Below are 27,734 nucleotides of genomic sequence, written 5' to 3'. Positions count from 1 at the left end.
AAAAAAATGCAATTCCATAATTTATAATTATGTTTATAGTTCAATAAACACAATTAAGTATGTAGTTTGAATTTTATAGTTAGGTTCATAATAACTATTTTTATGGTTTGTACCTATATATACATAAAAAGTATCGTTAAAAAATCTTACGATGAAAATAATAATTGGAAAACATAGACATAATGATTTAACACAACCATGTAGGTAGTAATTAAACAATTATTGAAAAATAATTTTATTTACTATGATTTATCGACATTTATAACTATATACTTTTGTACTTTTGTGGAAATTGTTTTTTTTTTTGTTATAAATAATCAATAATAATTAAAATATTGGAAAAAAAACAATAATATTTATAACTTTAGATATTTTAAACGACTGCCTCAATACAATCAATATACAGTACACGACTTACTGTGTAAAATAATTAATCATCGATTTCATTCGTTAATCTTATATGCGTATGTGAATACTACACGTATACTATAGTATAATTCATTAACTCATAATAAGACAAATTATATTATATAATAAATATTTAATGTACACAGTTTTAATTTTTCTGTTTATTGAAATACACAGATCTAAAGAAAATAAATCAAAAATCTATGTATAATTATTATGATACAAAGCAAGGACCACGCGAATGCCAAAGAGTATTCTGTTTATTTTCAGCGATACTTAAGTAATATCGGACGAAAATATGTCATGAAACAGCTATGCTGCAATAACATAAACAACTGGACGGATACACTTAGACGGACGAAAACAACGCGACTGAGATAAAATTTAATATAATTTTGAGTACAGCTCAGAAAATAAGTAAAAATAATAATAACAACAATAATACATCGAAATTTAATTGCGACTTTAGGAGTTCGCACAATTTCAAGGAGGGATTTGAACAGTTCACAACGATAAATTTCACTGACACGAGTAATTTGGTATATAACAAACTTAACTAATATATTGGACGGTAAAAATATATTAACTCAAAATCGGGACGTCATACGAACGGTTATTAATTATAAAATTAATTTCAGTAACGAAAATTATACAAAAAAACATCTGTAGAAATAATTAATTAAAGTGTTATAACATTATCCTCGACCAGCGTATAACATAAATCTAGAAAAATCCATATTTACATTTTTGGAAGAATAAAAAGTATAAAAAAAAAAATGTACAAAAAAACCATACAAATTGTATGTATTGTAAATCACATATTTACGCAAGACCTAGTAGGTTTTTCGGAATACAGATTTCTATACACGCTTTTTTTGTGTTAGATATTCACAAAACCTGTTATGATATAGTAAAAACGTATTACATTGATATAAGTAAAATTCTAAAGACAATGTACATAAAAAATATCATGAAAAAATTCACAAACCGTAAGAACATAATTAAATTTGGTTACACGACGAGTTACGTCTTACGTACTATAATTGTATTCACATTGCAATATTGCATTATAATAATATTATGAATAATTATAATATAATATACGACTTATAAATATACAATACTAATTTACGCTACACAATATATAAAAGTATTAATAATTTATTCATAAAAATGCCATGTAGGTACTCTATAGTTTCAAATAGTAAATCGAGTCGATGTGGCCAATATAGTATTATTAAAAATTCTATCAAACGGCGATAGAATTTATAATAATAATCGTTCATTATCAGGCGAGTGGGCGGATAGGTCTCAAAAACGATAATTTGTGATATGCCTGTGTATTTTGTATAATAATGTTTTTTTTTTTTTTTAACAAAATTAATATAATAATATATAATATATTATAAATGTATTTACGTCTTATCGATACGATCGGGCACACCCACAATATACACACATACGCGCTGTCACTATTTTTTTTTGAAACTCGATCGTTACGTCTTGTTGTATTGTGAAAAATGGAAGAAATTCGTATTAATGATAATATGATTTTGCGAGAAACCCGATCGCGATCGCGTGGCTACTCCGGCCGACAGAGTCGCGCGTTTTGTCAGGATCTGTACACGTTGTAATAATATTCACACACACACACACCTTTGAGAAAAATCCACGAAACGACTATTTCACTGGGTTTTCGTTTGGCTGTACAGACTCGTCGACTAGTTGCCCCGAAAAGCGTATATAAAAAACAGTCGAGGAAAAAAATATTGTGTTTCGTAGTATAATGCGAATATGTGTTCCTACATATTTTTTATATGAGCATTATCGATCCGCAGTATCGCGAGTACCGTATAGTGTAGACGACGGTAATATACGCGAATTACGTTGACGTATTGTATCCTAAAAAGCGCAGTGCCGTGTCATGCGTGTGTGCGGACAGGACACGTCGGGTCATGCGTTGTTACGCGCTCCTCGTCTGGCGAGCGGAGTTGTTGGCGGTGGATTGATGTGAGTGTAAAAAATAAGGGACACATAATATACACCGATCTAGATAATATTATACGATACATCGATTTATATTAAAGTAGCTCGCGCGGAGTGTGCGCACCCTATGTGCAAGACGTATACGTATATTATAATACAGCGATACCTATAAAAAATGGAGCGCGTCACGGACAAACTATGAAACAGAAGAATAATAAACGACGTCCGAAAGTTTTTGGCAACGTGAATTTCAGCTGAGATATTTCCATTGTCCGGGCATGAATTATGGGGTGGATAAGCCAACATATTATAGTGATACGATGGTTTACCTGTAAACCCGGTGGACGATGATGTGCATTATGCCGGATATATGATAATACGCATACCACTATATTATATTAGTTTATACATGAACGAGTCTTTCATATTAAACAGCATTGAGAATAGATTACAAAAATGCCGTTTGGATAGGATACAGATAATATTATTGTACGTCATATATTTATCGATATGCCGATAATATAATCTCACTTTCATCTAGGCGATTTGGTAGGTAAATTCAATTTTTTTTATTATTTGATTTAAAAATTATTGAGATTATTTCAATATAGTTGAAATGACGTACTTGAAATTACATGAAATGTTCAGGGCTTAATCCAAAAATCGACTATTTTAGAATTTAAAAAGTTCTAATTCTAAATTCATTTTAATCGCTTAAAATTGTAGAAAAAAAAATTGAAAAATCTATCATCATTATTACTATAATAAATCACGAATTCGGTGTAGTTTTCTAGGTATTTAAAAACCGAAAATTATTGTAAAATTACGAAGAAATAAAAAACTGAAATTAGACGAAATCATACTTTTATTGTTTTAGTACGTATTTTGGTTCAAAATTCGTAAAACAAATATCTCAAAAGGATCTATGTACCATTTGACATTAAAAAATAGGTATGCAAAATACTCCACGCACTTACCATTTAAATAGTACTCTAATAGATCAATTTTAATAATAAAAACAAATATATATACATATATTACTGTGAGTTATTTAAATTAGATTTATCTAGATGTGGAAATTTGTAATTTAATATAATATCCTGCTCAACATCCCGACAAGGTTATAGCGTATACATTTTCTACTTTTACAATAATGGGGCCCAATCTCAACCTATTCACTGTGCGTACAACGTTCGATTTCATACTTTGCCTGTAACTTATTTTAGTGTTGTTCAAACTATTTATTGTGATGTCGTATTATTTTAATTTATAATATATCGGTATATCATATATACCTCGAACGATTTGAACTAGCAATCACCGGGTCACTGTTGCATAAATGCAGTTTAATAACAGTTTTTCGATAGAAACTAGTCCTTATCACAGTAATCACAAGACCGATACGCGTATTTCTGGCCGAGTACTAATATACTATACACATACATAGATACAATCAATATAATATTATTAATAAATAAATGACCATCAGATTAATCTATCAACGTAGGTATATACTATATATGTATAATAACGAGTCTCTTAAATTGTCATATTATTAGTTAAATTACGTTATATAGGAACTAGAACACTTGACATAGACATTTATATATTTATTATATTATTATATCATTACGTATATTATAATACAACTGACTAAATTAAGTTTTGAGATAAACAGTACATATTATAGTACACGATGGCGTATTTGGACGTGTTTAGATTTATTTACACAAGTTATATACACGTCGAACTCGAGGGTATTTGTATTCCGCCAAGAACAACTCTTGATGAATTTCGCGATCAACATATTATGTATTTATGTACTTCTGACTTAAATTGCTTTTACGGATCGCAGGCACGTCACAAAAGTAAAACAACGAAAACTATAAAATAATAATAATAGACACGATGAAAAAGGCGTCGGAAATAAATAATCAAAAGGAAGTAAGTGTACACTTTTCGTTGATACGTTGTACTTCTAGAATAAACACGACAAATTTATGACGTTTGTCTTTCAGAAACAAACTTTTGATTTTGTTAAAATACTTTCTAGTTAATATTTTTCCCAGTACAGTCTGTAACGATTTTCACAAACGCTTTTTACAATTGTAATATTAAACAATCAGTAAATATTATATGCCGACGTCGCAGCAATATCATAATACTTAATTACTATCGTAACTTGCGTAACTCTCGATTTTGGATATCGAATTATGCCGCGTATCATGTGTTATGAATTGAAAATATTAAATCGTAAAATCAGTTATGCGACGCAGAATGTTGTAAATAATTCGTATTGATTTTAGTGTACTTTCCGCCATTAAACTAACCGACTGAATGACTGATAAACACCAGATACTGGTAAATATTAATATTATGATTTTTACGAAAATAACTAACCCCCGGTGGCGGAAAATCGCGGTAATAATAATTGGTCGTTTTTTACCAATCGTGAAATGTTTATTTTGAACGCCGTAGGGTCGTTTGCGTAACATAATATGATTATATACGATTTACATAGGTGCCTATGCTTTGGTGAAATATATTGACATAATAATATACATTTGCATATTATTTGGCTCAATCGGTTAACGATTAAATATTACAATATGTTCATTATCGTCGTATATAAATAGCGCTTACTTAACATCATTATTCATCTGCCGATTATTATAATTATTGTAAAACGTAAACAACTTTTTTCGCGGATCGTCCGGCACACGCGTATTATAGGTTTTATATAATATTATTATCGTGTACGATGCGAATAATGTTATGTTGATTCTTATACTAATATCGAGTGTTTCGGAGCACATGTGATAGACTATTACTACACTGGTACGTTGTTTTAACGGTGCAGACCCGCCGTAACGCGGTAAAGCAATTTTCGGTTTAATTATTATTCTACCGCGTCAGTTTTGTTTTCACAACAAATCAGTTAACGTTTTATTATGTTATTGAATCGAGAAATAATAATAACCACAATATCCGTAATGATATTACACTCTCTGGTTTTACACGTTGTTGCGATCGAAATGACAGCAACCAGGATAACGGTTAATGCGTATCGTTCCAGAATGTTTTTGGTTCCCGTTGTCGACGTGAACATCCGAACTGTTCGTCATAATAAATCACAATATTATGTCTCGCCGTCAGACCGCTAACATATTATTAACCGAGTCGACGCAAAACATCAAAAAAATCGATATTAGTCACGTCCGTTACGGGTAAAAAGTCTGACCTGCGGACTGCAGTGTCGAGATCGATCAGTGCAGGTTTTGGCTAATGTTTATGCGGTCGTAACGTCAGAATTCCTAATCGTCTCCTCGAGTCGACGGTTTAAAAAAAGGCCAGTCGTACGATTTATTATAATCTTAAAATAACGTTACCAGAATTTTTTCGTTCGATATTATAGACAGACGTCGATCGGTTTGGACGGGGAAAACATTAAATACACAATCCGTTTAACTCTGCGACGTGAAGCATAAGACACGCAATAATACATAATTTCGTTCGTTCGCGTTTAATTAGAAACTGCAACCGATTTCAGATGATTTGTTTTCCGTTTGGTTTCGCTCGCGCAGTCTACTCGTCGCCCGTCGTCTCGTGCCACTTTTATCGTTCTGAAATAAGATCGTAAGAAACTATATATTCGATCGAAAGTGGCGTTGTTAGAAAAAAAAAAAATATTAAAAATATGCTCAAACGTAAACCTAAAGTCACACACACACACACACATACACACGTATAATAATAAGTGGAGATGTTTATTACTGGGAGACGGTGGCAGTGGCGGCGGCGGTCGTCGCCACTCCGCGGTCTCCCGGTGAGCAATTATCGGCGGCGTTCGGCGGTGTCGATTCGGACGAGTCGCCGTTACCGGCGCCACCGCCGCCGCCGTCCACGCCGTTTCCTAACAACCGCTGTTCGACCAGATACTCGTCGTCGTTGTTGTTGTTGACGGCGGCCGCGGTCGCCGAAGTCGCGACCGACTTGACGGCGGCGATCGTCTTGCCGCCGTGTTTGCTGGCCACGTCTTCGACGGTGTACTCGGACTGGTTGCCGTAAGCGTACGCCATTTCGGCCACGCGCGAGTCCACCGACGACGAACCGCCGCTCGAGTGGTCGGCGGCCGCGAGTTGCAGCTGGTGCGGCGGCGGCGGCGGTTGCGCGGCCGCGGACGCGGTCGGCCGGCGGTCCGCGGTCAGGTCCACCTGGGTCTGGCTGCTGGGTTCGAGCACGGCCGGGTTGACGACGGGTGCGGCCAGCCCGCCGCCGTTGGCCAACAGCGACGCTTCCCGGAACTCACGGCGCAACATCTCTGCCTCCATGTCGAACTCGTCGTCGTCGTACTCGTAGTCTATCGATTTGGCGGCCGCTTCGGCGGCAGCGGCAGCAGCCGCCGCCGCCACCTCGCCAGCCGACGCCATGCAAACGCCCTGCAGCACACACGTATACACATTAATAAATAATAACGCATTCATATTATTTATTATTATACTACACTGTTGTTATTTTATCGTCGATAAGTCATTATTTTTCATTTCATTTAATTTTTTTTTAAATTTCGTTTACGTATTGTTATTATAGTATATCGTCGTACGAGCCCATCATCGCCACCACTCAGTAGTGGCGGATCTATAGGTGTTTCGTGTGGGGGAGAGGAGGAGTGGGTCGATTTTCAGAAATATATTTTTACGTTACGTCAGAAACACATCGGTCTTAGAATTATGTAAAAAACACGCCCCGAGACTGTAGTGCGATGGTGCGAATGTGCCATATCCCTCTATCACCCACTCGTCATGATTTCCGCTACCGAGTCTTATGCGATATACCCACGTATAATATGTGAACCACTCCCCCTTATAATAGTAATCGGTAGACCGGAAAATATCTCGTAGGAAGGAAATATATAGTAGTATATACGCACTCTTTGATGTATATTCTATATATTTATTAACAATGCTTTAGTCTTGTGCGATCGTCTAATTTAATATATATATATGTGTGTGTGTATGTTTTTATATACGCGACAGAACGGATATTTGGTCTCGTCGACGTTTTAGTTGTGTAAAATATAAAAAGTATAAAACCACACAAACGATGGTGCTCATAACAGTATAATATATACATTTTATGTTCATTAAACTGATTAGTGATTGGCGAAATTATGATAGTTGGGGGGGAGGACATAGTGTCAAATATCTGATCTTATTGGAATGACAAAGTCGAAATTATTTGTGCGTATTATGCTTATTGGTATTATACACGGCACTTTATTCATCTCAAAAAATGTAGACTATAAACGCATCATTTTCAACGTTTTGTGTATGCAGTGTGCCCGTGGGAAAGAGGTATAACTACTAAAAAGTTTACCATGTTATACAGATTTTTTGAATTTTGTGATCTCTGATGAAAACATAATATTTGACTTGAAACCGTCTACGAAGTTAAATATAATGTTATGAGCACCTACGACTTACCTAATATTAAACGATAAACATATTATACGATAGAGATCGTATAGGGAATGTAGATTAATGCACTATATGTTTGCAGGAAGTTATTTCTTTTAACAGTAAAAGTCAATGTGTATTATTATCATAACTACAAAGATAAAATATATGATAAAAACGACGTCCAATAGTAATAACCAAATATTGAGCCTCTGGCGAAGCGTTAAAATGCACTTCCAGCTTATGTTATGTTTAGACACGTACAAAAGAGTGATCGCATCCTCCCTCCAAAATGCTTTTTTTAATTTCAGATTTACGTCTGAGGCGTAGGCACTTACGGCATTGACCGTACACCAACGTCTATCATAGACATACCGTATAACTAAATAACCTTACTGTATGCTAGTCTCGAAAAAATGTTTCAACGTCGAATGTGTGTACACGTTTCATGTATTTTATCTTACGTCTTTTTCAATACGAAATAGCGGTGTTAGTGATAAATATAAAAAAAATCCGATACCGCAACAGCTGTTAGCTGCCTCAACCTATACAATTATAATATTATACAAGAAAATCGATTAGAATTTAATTTGTAAACGCTTTGTTTCTGATCGTTAACACGCTGTATTTACAGCTTTAAGTGCTTCTATTGTATATATAATATATATCGGTGGTTATGCACCGATGCCATTATAAACTTTCGTATAGGTACAAGTATAATTATTTGCACGAATATTTGATATTATATGTGAAACATTTCGTACTCGAGTATTGAATAAAATATTAGACGGGCGCGCCTCTTAGTTAATGTTTGACAAACGTGCGTTTTAATACTAATATATTACCTACTTGTTCCCATGCGTATTATACGCCTAATCATTTCTCAACAGTTCAGTACGTCATGTTTTATGCAATTAATAGTTTATTATTCAAACGACTCAAAACAGCGCGATTTAAAATAACTGGCCTAGGAATATTAATGCGTATGATACATTTATTTTTTCATTTAAAAGTATTTAAATTATTCTGTAATAATATTCCATTCAATATAAAAATAAACACATTGATTCTTTTCATTATGACGAAACTGTTGTATTATATTTGACCGAAAAAGTTGAAAAATATTATAGCATGTATTATGTAAATAACCGAACTAAAAAAGAAGTAGTAATGGTATGTAGATTTTATATTCTTTATTTCTGTGCTAACTGAAAAGCCAGAGTTCTATAGATTTTACAATAGTATTTCTTTTTTTGAACGTCCATTAACATTTTTTTGAATAAAAGGATTGTTGCAAGAGTTTCACAAGCTTCTCTATAAAGTGGAAATTCGACACATCGAAACAGTGAAACATTACTGAAAAAACAGTGAAAAGTATAGAAGAATAATGAATAAGAGATCAATATTATACGAACTAGTGTTAGATTTTTTGGCAAATCTATTGACTGACTAATGGTTGTTGGTGGTTGCGTTTACTGCCAAATTGTAAAACACCCACTTTATTGGCTCACTCAAATCCCGTGTATCAAACTTTCTTAACTAAACGTGATACTTCATAAAACGTATAATATGTGTATCTTACTCGTACACCTACATGTTTTATGATTGTATATAATATGAAACCTACGTAATGCAACGTACAATATACATACATTAACTAAATATATTACGAGAATAATTAATAATACTAGTAATAAATCAAACATTTTAATCATTTATTTACTAGAAGAACATTTGCATAAAGTAGTTATAAATAAATTAAGCTAACGAGGATATAATGTGTATGTTAAAATGTATTTTTAGGTTGTAATTTGATTAACTATATTATAATGTAATAAGAATGAGAAATATTTTTTAGCAAATTTTGTTGTAAATGTGAATGAAATTATATTCAACTTTTAACATATTTTTTTCCTTTGTGTATACCAATGCAAGTATATAAAATATGCATTATGTACCTATACAGTGATTGATTTTTTTCTTCTGTACAGATTCTTCTTATTATTTTTAAAAGTTACCATAGTCATTAATCATAATAATAATATTACACAAAAAGAGTTGTTATTTATGTTCGAAACGCCATTCTGTAGTATTTCGGTGGAATTAGAAGTGTAAAATATGAATCTCATACTTATAGAAAAAAACGAAATAAATTGTTAAGCAGTAAGCACGTTGATGTAATTGATTTTTACTTTCATAAGGAGCTCACTCTGTGTATACAAATTAAATTTGTATAATAAAAACAAAAAATGAACGGCAATTAGAGACATCTAATGTTTCATTTTTAAACGCTTCTAAACGTGACTCGAATGAGGATAAAATAGCTAAATGAACACTCGCAAAATGTATAAAAGTCCAAAAAAATACTTTATGGTATAATATGTTGTATTGTTAACAACGTTATAATGGATAAATAATATTAATGAACGTTTGTTCTACATTCTACTTTTTCTCGCAAATGATCGCAAAAACTAAATAAACGTCTGAATTTTGATTGAGCGGCCTGAAACTAATTTCCTAGCGCAAAAACAATAGTTGCACCTACTTGATGGTTTCTTATTAATTTACCATTAAACGTTGGTAGTCAAATAACCGTGTGCAGGCAGATTAGTGCCAAAATAGTTTGCACACGAGGATTCGATTCTTGGTGTACGGCCAAGTATTTCAGCCATTATTATTATTATTCGAATTGAAACATTTTATCGTTTAAAAATAAAACAACGAGAAAATTCAATTTTATTATGAATTCAAACGAGTGGAGATTTTTATCTAGTTAAATGTATAATAATTTAAATTAAGTGAATTTTATAAGTACAACATTTCACCGATATGTGGAGGAATGAGGTTTTTATTGATTGTTATGTAATGTACGATGAGACGGCTAACGTTAAGGTATAACTGGAAAACGTATCATCGTGATCGGATTAACATGTGACGGGTTTAAATAATTGAGTTAATGGGTGTGAGAGATTAAAAAGAAGTTAATGATCGTTGTTTCGTGTTTAATTTAATTATATCAACACGTATTTATACTTCATGTTTTCAAAGAAACAATGATATATTTTAAAAACTAATATATACATATTATATAACATTATTTTAATATTAGGGTTTGTATTTCAATTAATTTGTATTTTTTTTTTTTTTTGGACACGAAAACACGATGTTTTTTGAGCTACAAATGAGTTTAAAGTACAAACTTATTCTAGAAACTATTTTTTTTATTTACTGTTGATGGCGCATAGTGAAATATTTTCTTACATTGGTAGTTTTTAGTTACTTATAACTGCATATCGTTAAGTACTTAACTAACGTGATTGGCATTTATCTAGAGAAAAGTTTTCTCTAAATGCAACATTAATAAAAATAATATAGTAATGAGTAATTAAATATTTAATGTGTTATGTCAATATGATAAATATTCAAATACATTTGGTTTAAAAATGATCAACACAAGTTACATAAAAAAATATATTTTTGGTAATTTAAAACATATTGTAACGAAAGAGACAATTTCTCACTACACGTGACATATGAAGTATGCATATAAAAAAAATTAGTGGCTTTTAATACATAAGTTTTTGGAGAATATTTGTTTATATAAGAAACATGAAAAAAAAATCACCTTATTAATGACGTTTAAAAAAATGTATTTTTTGTTTTTGTCTACAAGTAGAGACCGTTAGTGGTTACCGGTCAATCATAATATACATAATACTCGTAATATGCCAATTGTATTAATTAAACACAAGTCAACTCAATATTTTTGTATAAAAGAAATGCTTGTATATATATATATATCAAGAATTAAAATATTTAATTATTTAAGTGAAATTTTATATTATTTTACGACATTAAAATTCTAATCACAATTATTATAATGTGTCTACGCGCAATGAACTTACGCAATATAATCTCTTCTTGGCTTAAATCAAAATCAAAATAAATGTATAAAATGAGTGGGATTAAAAATGATATAAGGATTTTGCACATAATATATTATTAAAATGGGCAACGAAGGAGACAGCTATAGGCACTATCAGACATTTTAATCGAGTGAATAATGTCTCGGAGAAGTTAAGCAAAATTAAGACGCACGGGTTTCTTCCTCTATAAGGCGGCCACGTGAAAAAATTCGAGATATTATTATTTAACAGTGCATGTAGACGTATACGTATATACTGCACACGATAGATAGAGAGCCCTGACAACAAAAGGCTAATCTTTTCGAGCTTTACTGTTAAAGTTGGAAGTACAGTCATTCTTCGCTGGAAAAAAGTCGTATCGGATAGATAACGAAAAAAAAATGTACACGCCTAAAGCACAATATAACTTTCGTCGTGTTCACGACTGAAGTCGAAAATTGGCAAGTTTTAACTGATTTACTTTCGCCGTGTATACATAATAAATTATACTAGAGCGTGCAGATTGCGTTTTTTCATCCTCGTTGACCTTTAGAGCACGGTCTGTTTCAAAAACATAGACCGATCCGTATACACCTGTACTAACTGACCTAACAGACCTAATATATATAATATATATATATACAGTTACCTAAACATTTTAGGAAAAAGCAGATGTATGTATATAGAAAAAAAACTTAAAAAAACCATTGATACTACGCGTGATTGGGACATCAAAAACCCTTATTAGCATTGTCGGTCGTTGTTTATTCGCTATTACGTGTAATTTATCTCGACGACGTGGACCGAAGTTCGTATAATAATATGTGCAACGTGAATATAATTATAACTGCCGGCAAAAAGGTTGATCGTGAATACCACATAATATTATGCATTACAACTATTAATAACTCCTCGAAAACAACTCATATCTTGTATACTGTATCAGCTCCTAAGTACAAGAACAAACTTTGAATACACTGCACAATATTATACTAAAACAATATGGTAGTCAGAATACCTACCGGCGCTTCACGATCTAGTCCCACAGAAAGCATTCTCAAAGTATTAAGTGAAATAATGCCACTCAGCATAGAACGCTATAAATTAGCCAAACATCTAGAAACGAAATTCGCTATAGAAATAATATATATATCACGTCGTATAGTTCTTTCGCGTAAGATTATTGAACTAATATTTTTAGCGTAAAAAAATTGTCTAGAACGTTATTATCTCTTAACAGAGGATGTCAATTTTATTATACTCGGATATAGCACCTCAACATAAAATATATATCGGCCTCGGTCTCGTGAATCTCTCTAAAAGCTCTATTTAAATTCTTTCTAACATTTTTTTAGAAATATTATCTTTTTACGCATACAGCATCAAAATAAACACAAATCACGATACTTTCATAGTCGTTAAACTATTTATAATTCGCGATGAAGTATCATTTCACAATATTCCATATTTTCAGCCGACGCATTTGCGAATTAACAAAGCACTAGAAATTGTTCGTGATAAAGTATCCGTGGACTTCACTATATTTTAAATGACTTTTTAAGCGTGTTAGTTAGCTTAAAGTATACGTATAACCTTTTAGATTTAGCTTAACTCAACTCAAAACATATTGCTCCACATTAAAATCGGAGTAACTTGGTTAAGTTTATATGAATTTCTGTACGTTCTTTCGTAGATTTCAACGAAAAAGCTGACTATCACGCCAATCAAGCTTTCTCATCTCCTTCCTTGAAACTCAATCCACATGAAATTTCATAAGATAAAATACCCAATCTTTGTTTGGCGTCTCCCTTAAAATAAAAACACTCGGATAATCGATAGATATCTGATGACAAGAGTGGAGAAACCACTCTATACATATTTTATATATTGCCGAAGTCCTCACTTTTTAGCATGACTGGCAGCTGACTGCACCTAGAAGCTATAAATTAAACATTGCTCCAATTCACACACAATCGCGAATTCAATTTTACAGGTCTAAAAAGATAATATAATATTTTGTATTTTTCAGCACACGTCGTAGTGGGTTATGCAAAATAAATGTAAATCGGTTAGAAAATATCTGCTGCGGACAAAGTGCGATATAAAATTCGTTCGTAAATGTTTGTATCGCGGACGGTTTTCATTTATTTTTGTCGGTCTGTTAATATAGTACACGAGTCGGCCGCGTAGCTATTATAATATGACGTCGTCGGTCACCACGCACAACGACACGATATAATAATAATACACCCGTATGATACGGATTATGACGAGACGACACGCAGTAATGTACCTATTAATTATACAGTTTACTCGCTATTATTATAACAATAAAACTATAATATTATTGTACGGCATAATTAATTACCGGCACTCTTTCCTCGGTTTCCACAATCAGATGGTTGTTTTTCATCGTCAACGTGATAATGCTCCCGTTCAGGTTCGTTTTGTTCGTGTCTCCAAAACGGTTGTTGGGCGGACTATTGTACAACAGCGGTGGCAGCGGCGCGGAAGCACCATTCGCCGCGGCGTAGCAACACACCGCCGCCGACGCCGCATCATCTGGCATCAGAACGGAATACTGCGATTCGCTGGTCTTCAACTGTGTGCAAAACACAAAAGCATAATGATATAACATCCGCGAATTATTATTACCTATTATTATCATCATAATCATCATCATCATCATCATTATCATCATTATCATATCGTTATTTCCGATGTGCGGCGGCACACGGCGACCCCGACGACGCGCGCACAGGGTATTGTCATCTCGAGTATTCGTTTGATCTTTACTCACTCGTGTACATGACGTGTATTATATTATAATAATTAATTAATAATACGATAATAATATTATAATATATTATATTCGACGAAAATCATACGGTATGTTATATTATTGTATTATTATTCCCGCGCAGACACATGAATGTATGATAATTTATGATAATTTATAATATTATTTAAGTGCGTTTCTGTGTACTATAATAATTATTATGTATTAATTATTCATTTAGCACTTTTGCCGTATGTGCTCCTGAGTGACGGAAAAAATAAATAATTATGTTGACCTAATAATGGGATTTTTTAATTTAGGTATACTCCTCGTTGACTCCTTATTGTATTTGTTTTATATAGTTTCGATATTATACTAGGTATACTTAGATAGTTAGATGTCGATAAGACTCAGCTTTGTGTTGGAAAACAATCTTAATTCAATATAATTAATTTCTCTTCTATACAAGAGTTAAGATTTAATTTTATATAGGCATTATTTACAATTGCTTTAGTTCCGAGCGAAAACAAATAATATGTTTAGCGACAATGCATTTATATTGAAACACAACTATAAAGACGGGGAATTCCAATTGAATATTAAAATAAAAATAACGAATGTATATTCAATGTATTTTTTTTTTTAAATTGTGAAAAAATAACGATTGAAGTCTTAAACAGTTTTGCTACTTATATATTATGAAATACGATGAAAATGGTTTTTTAAATTAATTATGTGATAATATTGCCTACTTACGTGTTATTATATATACACATCACATCTTGTCAGTAAATACATAACGTCTTTAGATTGAACAGTTTTTAATTTATAAATTAAATTATTATATAGTTTGATAATAAAGTCATTATATTTTGCTATTATGATAGAGTATTAAGAATTTCTATCAGTGTAATAAATTTCATATTTAATAAAGTTTTAGTTGCTGTCATTATAAATATTAGGGACATGAGATGTAAATAATTTAAATAATTGTTGTGAGAGTAAATTAAATGTTTGACTTTTATAATATTATGTACATAATCTTATAAGTTATAACGAATTTGTGCACTTTTTTTTATTAATAAGCGCGGTTTCTAGTGAAATAGTTTTACTAAGTTAATAAAGGTCTTCAAGATAATAATACAAATCATTTTTCGTATTAAATAGTTTTTTAAAGTTATTTTAGAGTATTTGTGTAGTTAGTTAAATGTGCTGAGCAGAGTAATAATAATAATACAAAATATGATCTAGACTGTGATCAATATTATTATATTACATATTTTTATTTTGCGGAAAATTCTCTGATAACCTATGTTTTATATGACGCTTAAAGACGATTAATTTACCATGTGCTTGTCAACCCCTATGATCGTAAGAAAATAGGCGAGATCACTGTGAGATATTGGTGTGTGCTCCCGCCTGCAGTTCAAAGTTTCCAGAACAATAAATTGTCTAACCACAAGCTGCTTACATTTTATCTCTCAGTCCTCCAAAAAACTTTGTACACATCGTCCTTTCCTGACAGCATCTTAGTCGACCTTTGCTAGTACATTAAATTAGGTTTTGATAATTTGAACTGCTATATTATGTTTAATATCTGCTTCGTGTATAACTTTGATTATTGATAATTTACACTTTTACAAATTCATTTAATAAAACTACCTAGGTTAGTTTCTTTTTCATCGTTTGTTTCTTCAAACTAGAAAAAAACTTAAATATTTTTAATCAAAACTGTGTGGTCCGAGAACCAAGCTAAACAATCTGAAGTGTTATTTTCATATTTTTCTACCCATATTTTATTATGTTAATCAAGACATGGAGCATTATTAGCTATATTTAATTAGTATATACATTTGCGAATTCATGACATCTTTCGTGTATTACGCTATTTTATGAAATTTTACGGAAAATAATTATTTTTTTCGCAAACTGATTGCAAAATGACTTACATGCTGGATAAATATGTAGAAAAAGTTAACAAATAACTTTATTGATTTTTAGTATCTTTTATTTTGTGGATAAAATTAACCTGTTCTTCGAGACAGTTTTTTGGAAAGATTAGTTTTAGATTTTTATAATTTTCTTGCTATATTTTATTTTAAGCTTGTTCATACATATTCAAACGAATATCAAATTTATCAAACCATAAATTATCCATTAATTTATTATATTTAATGAGTCTGTTAGTCGGAATCATATTATTTTGTACGTCCCTCAAATAATATAAATCACATCTCACTTTTGTCGTAAATAGTGATTTCGGTATACTCATCTGCAGATAATGTAGTATCATGTGGTTATTATAACATATTCTTGTTGAAATATACAATTAATACCAGTAGTTTAACATTGTAAGCACGTATACGTTTTGTATTTCACTATTAACCTTTTACTGGACATAACTTTGGATTGTTATACGAATGTAGGTATAAATATATGACGTTTATGGTAGTACATAAATTGGGATTCCGACGAACGTGAAACATTAACTCACAAAACGTCACACCGAGTAAACAGTCTTTGTCGCAGTTCAGTTATGTATATTACATTGTAGTTAAATTACAGTATTAACATGATCATTAAGTCGTGATATTTATCGACATCAAATACCTAAACCCACTAAAGTTTCGATTTCAACAATTATTACGGTTAACAATTGGTCGTAGGTATAGCTTACAATTTAGTGATCGATTATTTCCGTTATCAAAGACTTATGCTCGTATCTGATATATTTTATCCAATGTCTTTCCTTTTGTAGCTTAGTAAAATCTGATCACTACCATCCGCTGTTAACGATAATTCTCTTCATTCTAACTGATAGGTAACATGTGTCATTAGCATACAGTAGAAACTGTTAATAATGACATTCAAGAGACTAGTCAAAAGTAATCGTAATAACCGATTGTCGTTATAAATAAAATTCGAAAAATCGATTAAATATTTATATAAAAACAATATTGTATTACAATATTAATGTGTTATATTTTTATCGCTAAAACGTGATTTCAGTATATATAGAAATTTTTTTTTTTTAAAGTTGTATTATTATTTTAAAATTAAAAATTACTTAGTACTTATTAAAAAAAATGTATTATCTTAGTTCATACTTTGTATGTATATTTGTATAAATATCATACTTATTCTACACAGTTTTCAATTATAACTAAAAATAATCTTCATGACATTCGTATAGTCGGTATACAGACGTCATAATAATCGATACAAATTAGTACATACAATATAAGAGAGTCTTGCCGAGACCATCAATCTCAGGTCGTTACACCCGGTTTGTCATTATAACCGGTGTCATCACAAACGGTACCCACTGTACATTCATACATAAATATACAGTACACAACGAGCAAGGAAAAAAAACACTAACAAAAATAATATATAGCTGCAATAATAATATGACGAAAGAAAACGTAAAAGAAATATTTTTATTGACCTATAGTGTTACTTAAAAAAAAAAAAAAAAATTACGTTTAAAACTGGAAAAAGGAAAAAAAAGGTATAACGATAAAGTAAACACGTTTGGAAAAACAGACGGCAACGGAGACAGGTGGTAGATATTATATATAGTGCCTGATGGCTGTGCGTAATGTTCTAGTGTTTTGGCCGAGATAAAAAAAAAAATTACGGACGATATCGTTGTCCGTTCGCCATTTTTTTCCTTTACTTATTAACGTTTTATCTTATAAACGATTAGAAGATCTTTCGATCATATACTAAGTATTCGTCGACGAGTAACAGATATATTTCGTGGTGTTAAATCGAGTATCACTTGTATCGTCGCTTTTTCAAAATAATTAGCTACCGTCCATCGAAGTTTAAATCAAGCCATCGAGTTTATTGATTGTTGTTGGAATTAAAAACGAATATCGTGTGTGGTATATAATATAAGTAAACTATTAACGCTGTAGTACAGCAGACGCTGAAAGACGTTTGTATAATACACTGTACGATGTTGTACGATATTTTTTCCGTGTAAAACTTAGTAGGAGTAGTCGTTGGTTTTCATTACGCCTCGTAACGCGCTATTATATTAATTAGGTATCCCATTTTATTATTATTTACCTTAAGCTTCTGTATTTGTGAGTACTCCGACAATCATCACTATTGATTTAAGAAAAAAAACTTTTGGCACAGCTAGCAAAATACGATTAATTAATTAAAGTTTTAACTGCTGAGGTTCCTTCCTGGATTTTTTAAAGTTTTTTAGAAGTGAGCTCAGGTGTTCATTTAGATAGTCAAGGTAGTCATCATCTTAATTATTTATAATTTTTCTCGTTTCATAAACTTGATTTTTAACTGACTCACGAGAGTATATTTTTTTTATTGACCGATAATACAAACATCCTCCTCAAATTTAATATATTACTCTACTATACTCCAGAAAAAGTAAATTGAAGGGTTAGATTAAGTTTGAACTTTTATTATCCTTAAATTAAATACAAGTTTTCTACAGGTCATGCACCCTTATCCTACATTTCTACTTTCTTAAAGGATCTTAACTCATACGTATTATTAGTATATTAAACGTATTTTTAAGACTCAAAAAATTTGAGTTTATTTATCCTTTATCGATCGCTGGTTAAAATATGATACAGTACTATGGCTAACATTTACAATTTAAGATAGTTTACGCCTTGAAAAAGTCAAAGAAAATTTTTGAGTTATTTTTCTTTTACCCTAAAACACTTCAATACACCCCCACGAGTACACTCATCATTTTCACATTATCTGTTCATCTAAAAGAAGTAGATGTTGATTTTATTTCCTCATTATTAAATGGGTCACTTAATTTTCTCGAGTTTCGACTTCCTTGCAGCTATTCTCTATAATACAATTTAGTATCACTCCTCCTCTTAGATTCAATCTTGGTTGTACATATAACGCACACGTATAAAAAGGTATAGGCACGTCCATATATTGCATATATTTTTGATCGGCCACTTGTAAAAACCTTGGACGATTTTGATTTCATAAAATGTATCACTTTTGTAGCTGTACCTTATAGTTAGTTATTATTACTGTTTACATACATCTAGCCATTGTAAATATTATTTTTTCTACATACTCGTGTTTAATTACCTATACGGTGTAAATATAACAAGTAAATAAATAGTGGAATATAGCGAATAAGTACGTGATTACTGCTGGTTAGTAGGACGAGTGATGTTTATTGGAATATTTATTGTATAATTATAGATAATTGCAGTCTTACAAATTTAACCACAGCTAATCGAAATACAAATAGCCTTATTGCTGTCAATTTATTTTCGCGGTATTCGTTACTCCCAGAATTAGTTTGTCACAAGCATTATTTTTCAGATTTCATATTGTACCATAGCGTTTAACTGTTTATTCAAGAATGTTTACGCTGTAGAGTGTAGATCTATAATCATTAATCATTCATAAAATAGTAGTCTTATGAACATTATTTTCATTAATTTTATTATATATTTTATTTTAATAGTACCCAATTATGTTTTAAATTTTACATGATGGTCTTAAATATAAAATTGGGTGGTTATATATTTGAATAAATTCTAAAAAAATATGAATTTAAAAAAATAAAACAATCTGATGGTAAAATATAGAAATACTATAAGTTATAACGTTTTTAATGAATTCACATCACTCCTATATTATTGCAACTAAATAAAATTGTTGTAGTGTGAAACGCGCAATTCGTATAATACAGTTATAATTCTTACTCAAAGTCAGTATATGAATACAAATTTACAATACACGATTTATCTTTCACAGGTACTCGTCGTATTACTAAATTATAAAAATTTATATTCAATTTTTACGAACGAATATTATACAACACTTTACACGTTTATATTAAAATATGTATTAAATAAATGGTTTGAATAATTGTTTTTATTTTTATTTTTTTACGTACTTTAAAATCGTATTTAAAATTATGTATTCAATACATGAATTATATATATATTTATATTATCATTTTCGATTTTAAGCTGTCATTAATTATATTCCTGCAAACTATAATAAAAATTTTAAAAAATGCTGATTTTAATAATAATACATTTTACCTACATAAAAGTTTTATTAGGTATTTTATTGAAAAATGTCATTGCATATCACATGAAATTTAAAAGGTGTGCGGTTAGACTTTTACTTATTTACATAAGCATGGCTTGGATCGTGAGAAGAGAGTATTCAACGAATTGTTGCAATACATAGGTAGTTACACATCTGAATGTACTATAAATAATTAGTGTTGCACAACAATAATGTTGGTAAAATTGTATAAAATCATGCGTAAGTACATATATATTTTAATATAAATGGAATACAATTTTTTTTTATAAATAGTTAATTATATGTTTAAAATATTTTATTGTTTTTAATAAAATATAAAAACGTCTGTATTAAAAAAAAAAATATATTTTAATTTATTCAAGAATATACTTAATATTGTACTCTACAGAATATACAGTATTATTTACTATATTATATACTTTGTATCTATGTATATATATCGTATATGCTACGGGAAAAGTAGAAAATTAGGAATTGCTTAAAACGTCCAATTTCAGTGATTGAGGTAAGAAAAAGTATACATTTTACGGATATTGTGCATGATGACCAAATCATATTAATCAAATAGATTTATCAATAAAACTTTGAAAACTAAACAGACTTGTTTAATTGAAAATAATCAGTATAATCTATTATTTTTCTGATCACCTACTAGTGTAAACCTTTTTCTGCTAATGATAAATTAGGTTGTTTTATTGTTATACATCGACGTCTATCGTTAATGGAGTCAACGAGTTGCAAGCGCCGACAAAGGTGTTGAAACGTTAATACGATTTTATGAGTAAAATGAATTGTTCGTACAACTATTTATTAAATTTTATCATATGAGTGTAGTGTGTAATAAATGTATATAATAAAAGTAATATTTAAACTGTAAAAACGATTTTTCAACCATTATCATTTTTAAATGCTGAATAAACTAAATTTTTTTTGCAGTGATATTAGTTTGATATAAGTTCACTTATTCCGATTTTTTGCAATCTGTAGACTTATTAAAATATAATTATACTGCTAAACTGTTTTATTCATAATAAAAAAAAATTATAATTATTCACATTATCTATATTATTCTGAGCATAGTATGTATATTTTAATTGTAGGAAATATTTAACTGTATTATAATATTATCCTGACCTTAAACTGATGTATATCAATAATTGAATTTATATAATTATATATATAATAAAAAATTAAAATTAAACAAAAAGTATAATAAAGACATATTGAAAATAGAAACATTTTTTTTTTGAAACTGAATCTACGATATCTAAAACACACTATTATATCAATATTTATAATTGCATTTTTCCTATGAGAATTGGTTTAAATAATTTTAAAGTAAAAAAGTTTTAAACCGTCAAAAGAAAACTATAATTTTTATGTCTTGATAAATAATTATGTAATTATTGAGAACCGAAACTAATATGCAATTATATATTGTAATACGAAATTTGTATACATCTTTGAAAATGTATACATGTTGACTTTTATGCCTGTAAGATGAATAATTGCTGAAATTAAATACTGTAGTACCTACGTTAAATCAACACAGTTTAAAATAACAATTAAAAATACACAAGTAAAACATACATTGTCACATATTGACATATTATAACGACGAAGTCACTAGTTAAGGTTTATTTTAATTGTTAAGTTAGCACTTTAATGTAAATATAAATGCACATGCTTGTTCAAAAATAATTTTGTTTAGTAAATGTCGAGAACACGGTAATAATGACTATTGTTGTTATACAATTAATGTTGTAAGTCAGTAAATAAGGTAACGTTGTGTCTTACAAAAAGTTAAAATGAAAAACGCTGTTCTAATTTTATATTTTTAAAGTTGTGTACATTATTATTTCATGATGTAATTAAATTTAAAATATTGTACAACTTTGTTTTTTTCGTTTATTGACAGGCACGTCTTAAATTTACTAGGTCTAAAGTTATAACATAATAAAAATGTAATGTGTTATATATAATCCCGTTTAAAGATATTAACTGCTGTGATGGCGTACTTTACCAAAGGTTAACAGATAAGCTTAGTACCTGCAAAATTTGTTTTTAAAAATTGTTAACGACCTAAAACTTTTTTTATGCTCTTACTTTAATACTTTTTCTAAACAAAAAACACTATAATTATGGTGCATTTTGTTTTTAAGTATGAAAATTCAAACACTCGAATGCTATACATTTTACAAGTTTAACACCAAAATACTACGAACAATATTTAATCAATAGGTAGTAGTAGTAATAATAATATTATGTTTTCAAAAATCTCAGCCATTTCCAACGTGTTAATTAATTATTATCTTTCGTTTGAACATGTAACACAATAGTAATTAGCCTGAGAGCACTTTAACGGAAAACTCCAAATAATTGTTATGCAAACTCCGTTGAACATTGACTATTCGAATTTCGAGTTACTAATTAGAGTTAATGTGTTTTTTTGACGTCAGTGCGTTTTTCATCGAATGCACGAGAACACCTAATTTGCCTATACATGACGCCGTGTTTCGTTTTTAGAACTTTTACGTTCAATACTACGTAGAATATTCTAATTATATTATCGTTGTGTTGTATACTCGCTGCTATTTCTCGCTAGGGACTTTGCCGAGCACAGTTAGATCAGTGGGTAGTGTACTGGACGTTTGATAATGGCGCGTGCTCGAATGATGTATTTTTTTTCGTCTTTTACATACAGAAAGAAAATAATTGACAAATAATGTCCATACCTCTTCGGCGCTCTGCATGAAGCTCGAACTCTTGACGGCATCGCAACTGTCTTCGCGGCGCAGTCCGTCGTTGTCATAGCCGCTGTTGGTGTTGTGATTTTTGTATTTTTTCCACACCATTCTAGAAATGCAGTCATAACAAGAATAAATCAATTAATTGATCGCCAATTGGTCCAATACGTCATGCACACACACACACAAACACACACAAAGTGCCGATGAACTTACCTCACGCCGAGAACGAGCAGTAGCCCTAAGAACAGAGGTATGACTGTGGCTACGCATGCTAAAATCAATGTTTGTACTTCTGTCAAACCTGAAAATACGAAAAGTACGTAAACGAGATATTTATGATGAATTTATTACAAAATATAATTGGGGTATCTTTTATTCTACGAATTATATAATAATTGTGGTATATTATAATACTACAATGCCAGAATTTTCAACGCGAAATCACACAAACACACACATGCGCGCGCATGTATACGGAGTATTTATACTCGTACATGCAATTAATATCATTTGTATGGAATGACCATGGAACGAATCGATAGAAACAGGAGTGTGCTTTTAGTGTAAATTAGTTTTTTTAAATGCGGACTTTTTAAATTTGCTAAAATCAACCAGTCTATTTGTTTCAAATTACCATGTGAACGTTTTACGTCAAAAATAATACAATTTGAACATTCAGTACATATGGAATTTCCTTTTGATGTATTTATCAAAGCGTTGATATACTATAGTTCAATGTTTTTCTAGCAATTTTCAACAATAACAAAAACTTTTCTAGTTTCCAACGACCCATGATGTTTTACAAGTATACAATTATGGGATAATGGCATTTCCGATATACTTCGTTAGTGAGAAACTAATAAATAGTCGTTAGGCACTTCAATATTTCATCTAATGGTTAAATTATATTCAAAAACTGTATCTATATCTGAAAAGTTAGGAATTATTATAAAATTATACCTTAACATACATAATACTTATAGCGTTCAACAAATGAATAAAATATGGTTTTAACGGAAAAAATACCAACTAAAAAAAGTTATTTAATATAATTATGTTTTTAAAACGTCTTAAATTGTATATTTCTATAATCTTATAATTAATTAATAAGGAATTTTCATTTCAAATTAACGACATCAATTATTATTTTTTTTATTTAGACTTCTCGTACACTTACAAACAATGTAATATTAAACAATTATAATTGTATCATTGAATTACTCGTATAATATTAAATTTAGTATTGTGCAACATTGAATGGGCCACTGTATTATTGTGATGGCTTTAGAGAAAAACAGAATAACACTGCAGCGGATCACACTGTATATAATAATAATCAAAACTTAAGGAGATTATTTTATCCATGATTTATGATGAAAGGTTTATGTAATAAAAGAAATAATGACATGCAAAAATAGGAATAAAATCGAAATATATTCTAAACTGTAATGTACATTATTCAAGGTTACCTAAATTCTCATGAGAATATCGAGAGAATTTCTGTTTTTATGTACTATCGCTTAGGAATCGTCCATAATATTAGATATACAAATACGTATATTATAACGAATAATTTTCGATGGAAAAGGAAGTGGTATGAATATAATATGTTATGAGTGTATGATAAAAACGATAAAAACCAATCCGTTAAGAAATTATGTCACAATACGACGGTTTGTATTCGGTAATTAGTTTCAATTAAACGCGTAAGAACAGTGATAAAAATTATGACAGTAAATCAATAACAATAATAATTGTCCACTAAATACTATTAGATATTATAATTTTCTACACATTTAGAAATTGTTACAATCACCAGTGCGTTGCATAGTTCTGTGCTACAAATAAAAATAATAGTCTTATCACAGAATTTTGTAATATTTGTTTATTTATTTGTAAGCTATATTATGTACCTAATTATAACGAAAAAAAAAATATATATATATATACTTATATATGTGTGTGTTATTATTTTTTGTATCTTAATCGGAGTAACCAGAACAATGAATCGTAGTTATAATAGGTATCTATATATTGCTATATTGAAACTTAAACCAACGACGGTGATCGATATTTACAATGGTCAATGCTCGTAATATCCCACAGCGAAGTGAAATAAAATACACGTCATACAAACGGCGTCGTTATTTTTTATTGCGCTCTTCTCTAAAAGGCCTAAGAGCTAGTTAGGTATATTATGTTTTTTATTTCAATGGGATAACGATCGTTTTAATTTTTACTGTTAAGCTCTATATTTTAGACATCGCTGTGAATGAGAGCACTACGGCGTCGTATAACCACATATTACACGACGGAGGACAATGGATAAATGCGATAAAATTTTATGTAGAGAAACATGATAGCAGTGCTTGCATTACCTAACTTTGATAAAACGACTACAGCTTTTATATGCGACCGACTGTATATAGTTGAATATACACATTATTATATTGATGGTTAATGAGCGGAACTCGGTTAGCACTTGTGTACTCTTGAGGTCGACGAGTAAATCGATATCGCATATTGATTTCAAATCAAATTTCTAGAGTGCCACTCTATAGATGATAATAATAATAAAGGTATATGTAGTGGTTGCAGCGATAGTGGTCAGTCTGGTCGCGTACATCGATCACTCGTTTGTCGTGAAAACGACGACAATTGCAGCTATCGATATTATTAATACGATCAAAGCGCTCACCTCCATATTCCTCTAAGTCTTCGGCCAGGAGTCCAGTGGCGTTGATGCTGTTCGGAATGTCCGCCAGAGCCCAGTCCGCCTCTACGGGTACATCGGTGTGTTCAAGCGCCGTTTCCGTGGTGTTCATTTTTGTCGTCGACTTCTGCGAACCGCCGCCGCGACCGGAAACAAAACGCAATCGCTATTATTATTACAGTATGTTGTGCCGTTTATTATAATTATAATATGTGCTAAATCGTACGCGCGTCGATGACACCTATTGCACGCGCGTTCCTGCGTGTTCTACGCACGAAACGAGTGGGCACGATTATTATTATATTGCCGATGACGAGCGATGACATTTTATTTCTTATCAACAATAATAATAATAATTCTAACGTGACGTAAACAGTGTACCGTACCTGTAATGTTTGGTCCTCTGGAACGTGGCCCGTGTCGCGTAAACACCATAACAGTGATGCGGATCACACAACGCACGCGTACAATACAGTATATAACGACGTTATACTGGTGATGGTGGTGATAATACGAACTCCGAGAGACGGGGCGAAAAAAAATCGAGATTTTATAATATCACGATGATATAATAATAATATGATGCGACCGAATCAGTACGCGCGCACACGTTATCGTGCACCAAAACGCCGGGCGCGTAGTATTTCGAGGGACGGTTACTGGTCGTGTGCTATTCGGACGTATCTGGCGGAGGTGAAAAGTTCCGGGTATACCGCGAGAGATCGGTACAAAGTCTGTTTCATTGATTATGCCCCTCCGTCGGCGCCCTGGGTCGCTGATCGGGCGACTTCGGCTCCGGACGGAATCTCGTCAAAACCGTACATATATACGCACACGCAACCACGCACCCCCTCGAGCCGCCGCCGCCGCCGTCGCCCACACACACACACCCTGCACACGCATCCTTGTGACGCCGTTTTCGCGACCGTCCGTTCGGTACATAACGTTTTGGACACCGAACAAAAATGCCTATAAAAAAAAAAAAAGAAAACACACAAAAACAATATGATATATAGATAAACAAACAAAAAAAATAAAAAATGTGTACGTTTACGACACGCCTATACACACACATATATATAATAATATATTAAACGGACATGGATATATTGTGTGTATCGCGTTGTTTTTTCAAAGTACATTCGATGGGAATACATTGGGAATACATCGAGACCATGTGCACGATGTACATTATAGTATATTACGTAAAAAAAATGACAAAACAAAAATTTTGGGTTTATACGTATTTTTTGCGTAAAAATAGGTTTTTTTTTTTAATTCAACCCACAATCAGATCGCCCAAGTAATAATAAAAATAAAATTGTTTTGGTAAATGATCTTATATGCATTTTTTTTTTGTCTGTAATGTCACAGAAATAGATTAAAAACGAGATAAATGATTTTCTTCTAGTTTCTAGTCGTGTGATGTGTAATACACTCATTGAGCTAATCGTAATAAATTTAATTTTCACTTCTATTACGGAGATCATATTATTATATTATGTGAATATAAGACGTAATAATACAACATTATATTATTATATTCCTAGTTCTTTCTTATCGTAATATAATATGATGCATGCACATTTCTGAAAAAAAAAATAATCACATTTGAGTAAATCTCAAATATTTGAATTCTATAATGATGTATGTATAGGTAAA

General features: G+C 31.0%; 1 protein-coding gene across 2 annotated transcripts; it reads right to left on the bottom strand.

Annotated features, from left to right (window-relative positions):
• Positions 1–521: 521 nt before the first annotated feature.
• On the bottom strand, positions 522–27,633 carry LOC132920364 (uncharacterized). 2 transcript variants are annotated; one of them, XM_060982697.1, is made up of 7 exons: positions 26,459–27,633; positions 26,058–26,199; positions 23,573–23,660; positions 23,345–23,465; positions 14,124–14,357; positions 6,169–6,833; positions 522–6,017 (listed from the first exon to the last, which is right to left on the bottom strand). In XM_060982697.1, the coding sequence occupies exons 2-7, from the start codon at positions 26,182–26,184 to the stop codon at positions 5,918–5,920; spliced, it is 1,335 nt and encodes a 444-aa protein (XP_060838680.1). In that variant the 5' UTR covers positions 26,185–26,199; positions 26,459–27,633; the 3' UTR covers positions 522–5,917. The 2 variants fall into 2 exon arrangements, with proteins under 2 accessions (XP_060838680.1, XP_060838682.1); XM_060982699.1 differs by having other exon boundaries at positions 522–6,833; positions 26,459–27,624.
• Positions 27,634–27,734: the final 101 nt, after the last annotated feature.

Source organism: Rhopalosiphum padi, chromosome 2 (assembly GCF_020882245.1).
Source record: "Rhopalosiphum padi isolate XX-2018 chromosome 2, ASM2088224v1, whole genome shotgun sequence".
Taxonomy (NCBI): Eukaryota; Metazoa; Arthropoda; class Insecta; order Hemiptera; family Aphididae; genus Rhopalosiphum; species Rhopalosiphum padi.
Note: the sequence above shows the minus strand (reverse complement) of the source record. Positions and strands in the feature narration are given on the sequence as shown.

Bases quoted from the DNA above. Each gene is read 5' to 3' on its own strand.
- LOC132920364 (XM_060982697.1), bottom strand. From the start codon at position 26,184: ATGAACACCACGGAAACGGCGCTTGAACACACCGATGTACCCGTAGAG. The intron at 6,834-14,123 runs GTAATTAATTAT...TGTGTGCTGCAG, and splicing joins AAACCGAGGAAAGAGTGCCG to GGCGTTTGCATGGCGTCGGC. The intron at 6,018-6,168 runs GTAATAAACATC...ATCTTATTTCAG, and splicing joins GCCACTGCCACCGTCTCCCA to AACGATAAAAGTGGCACGAG.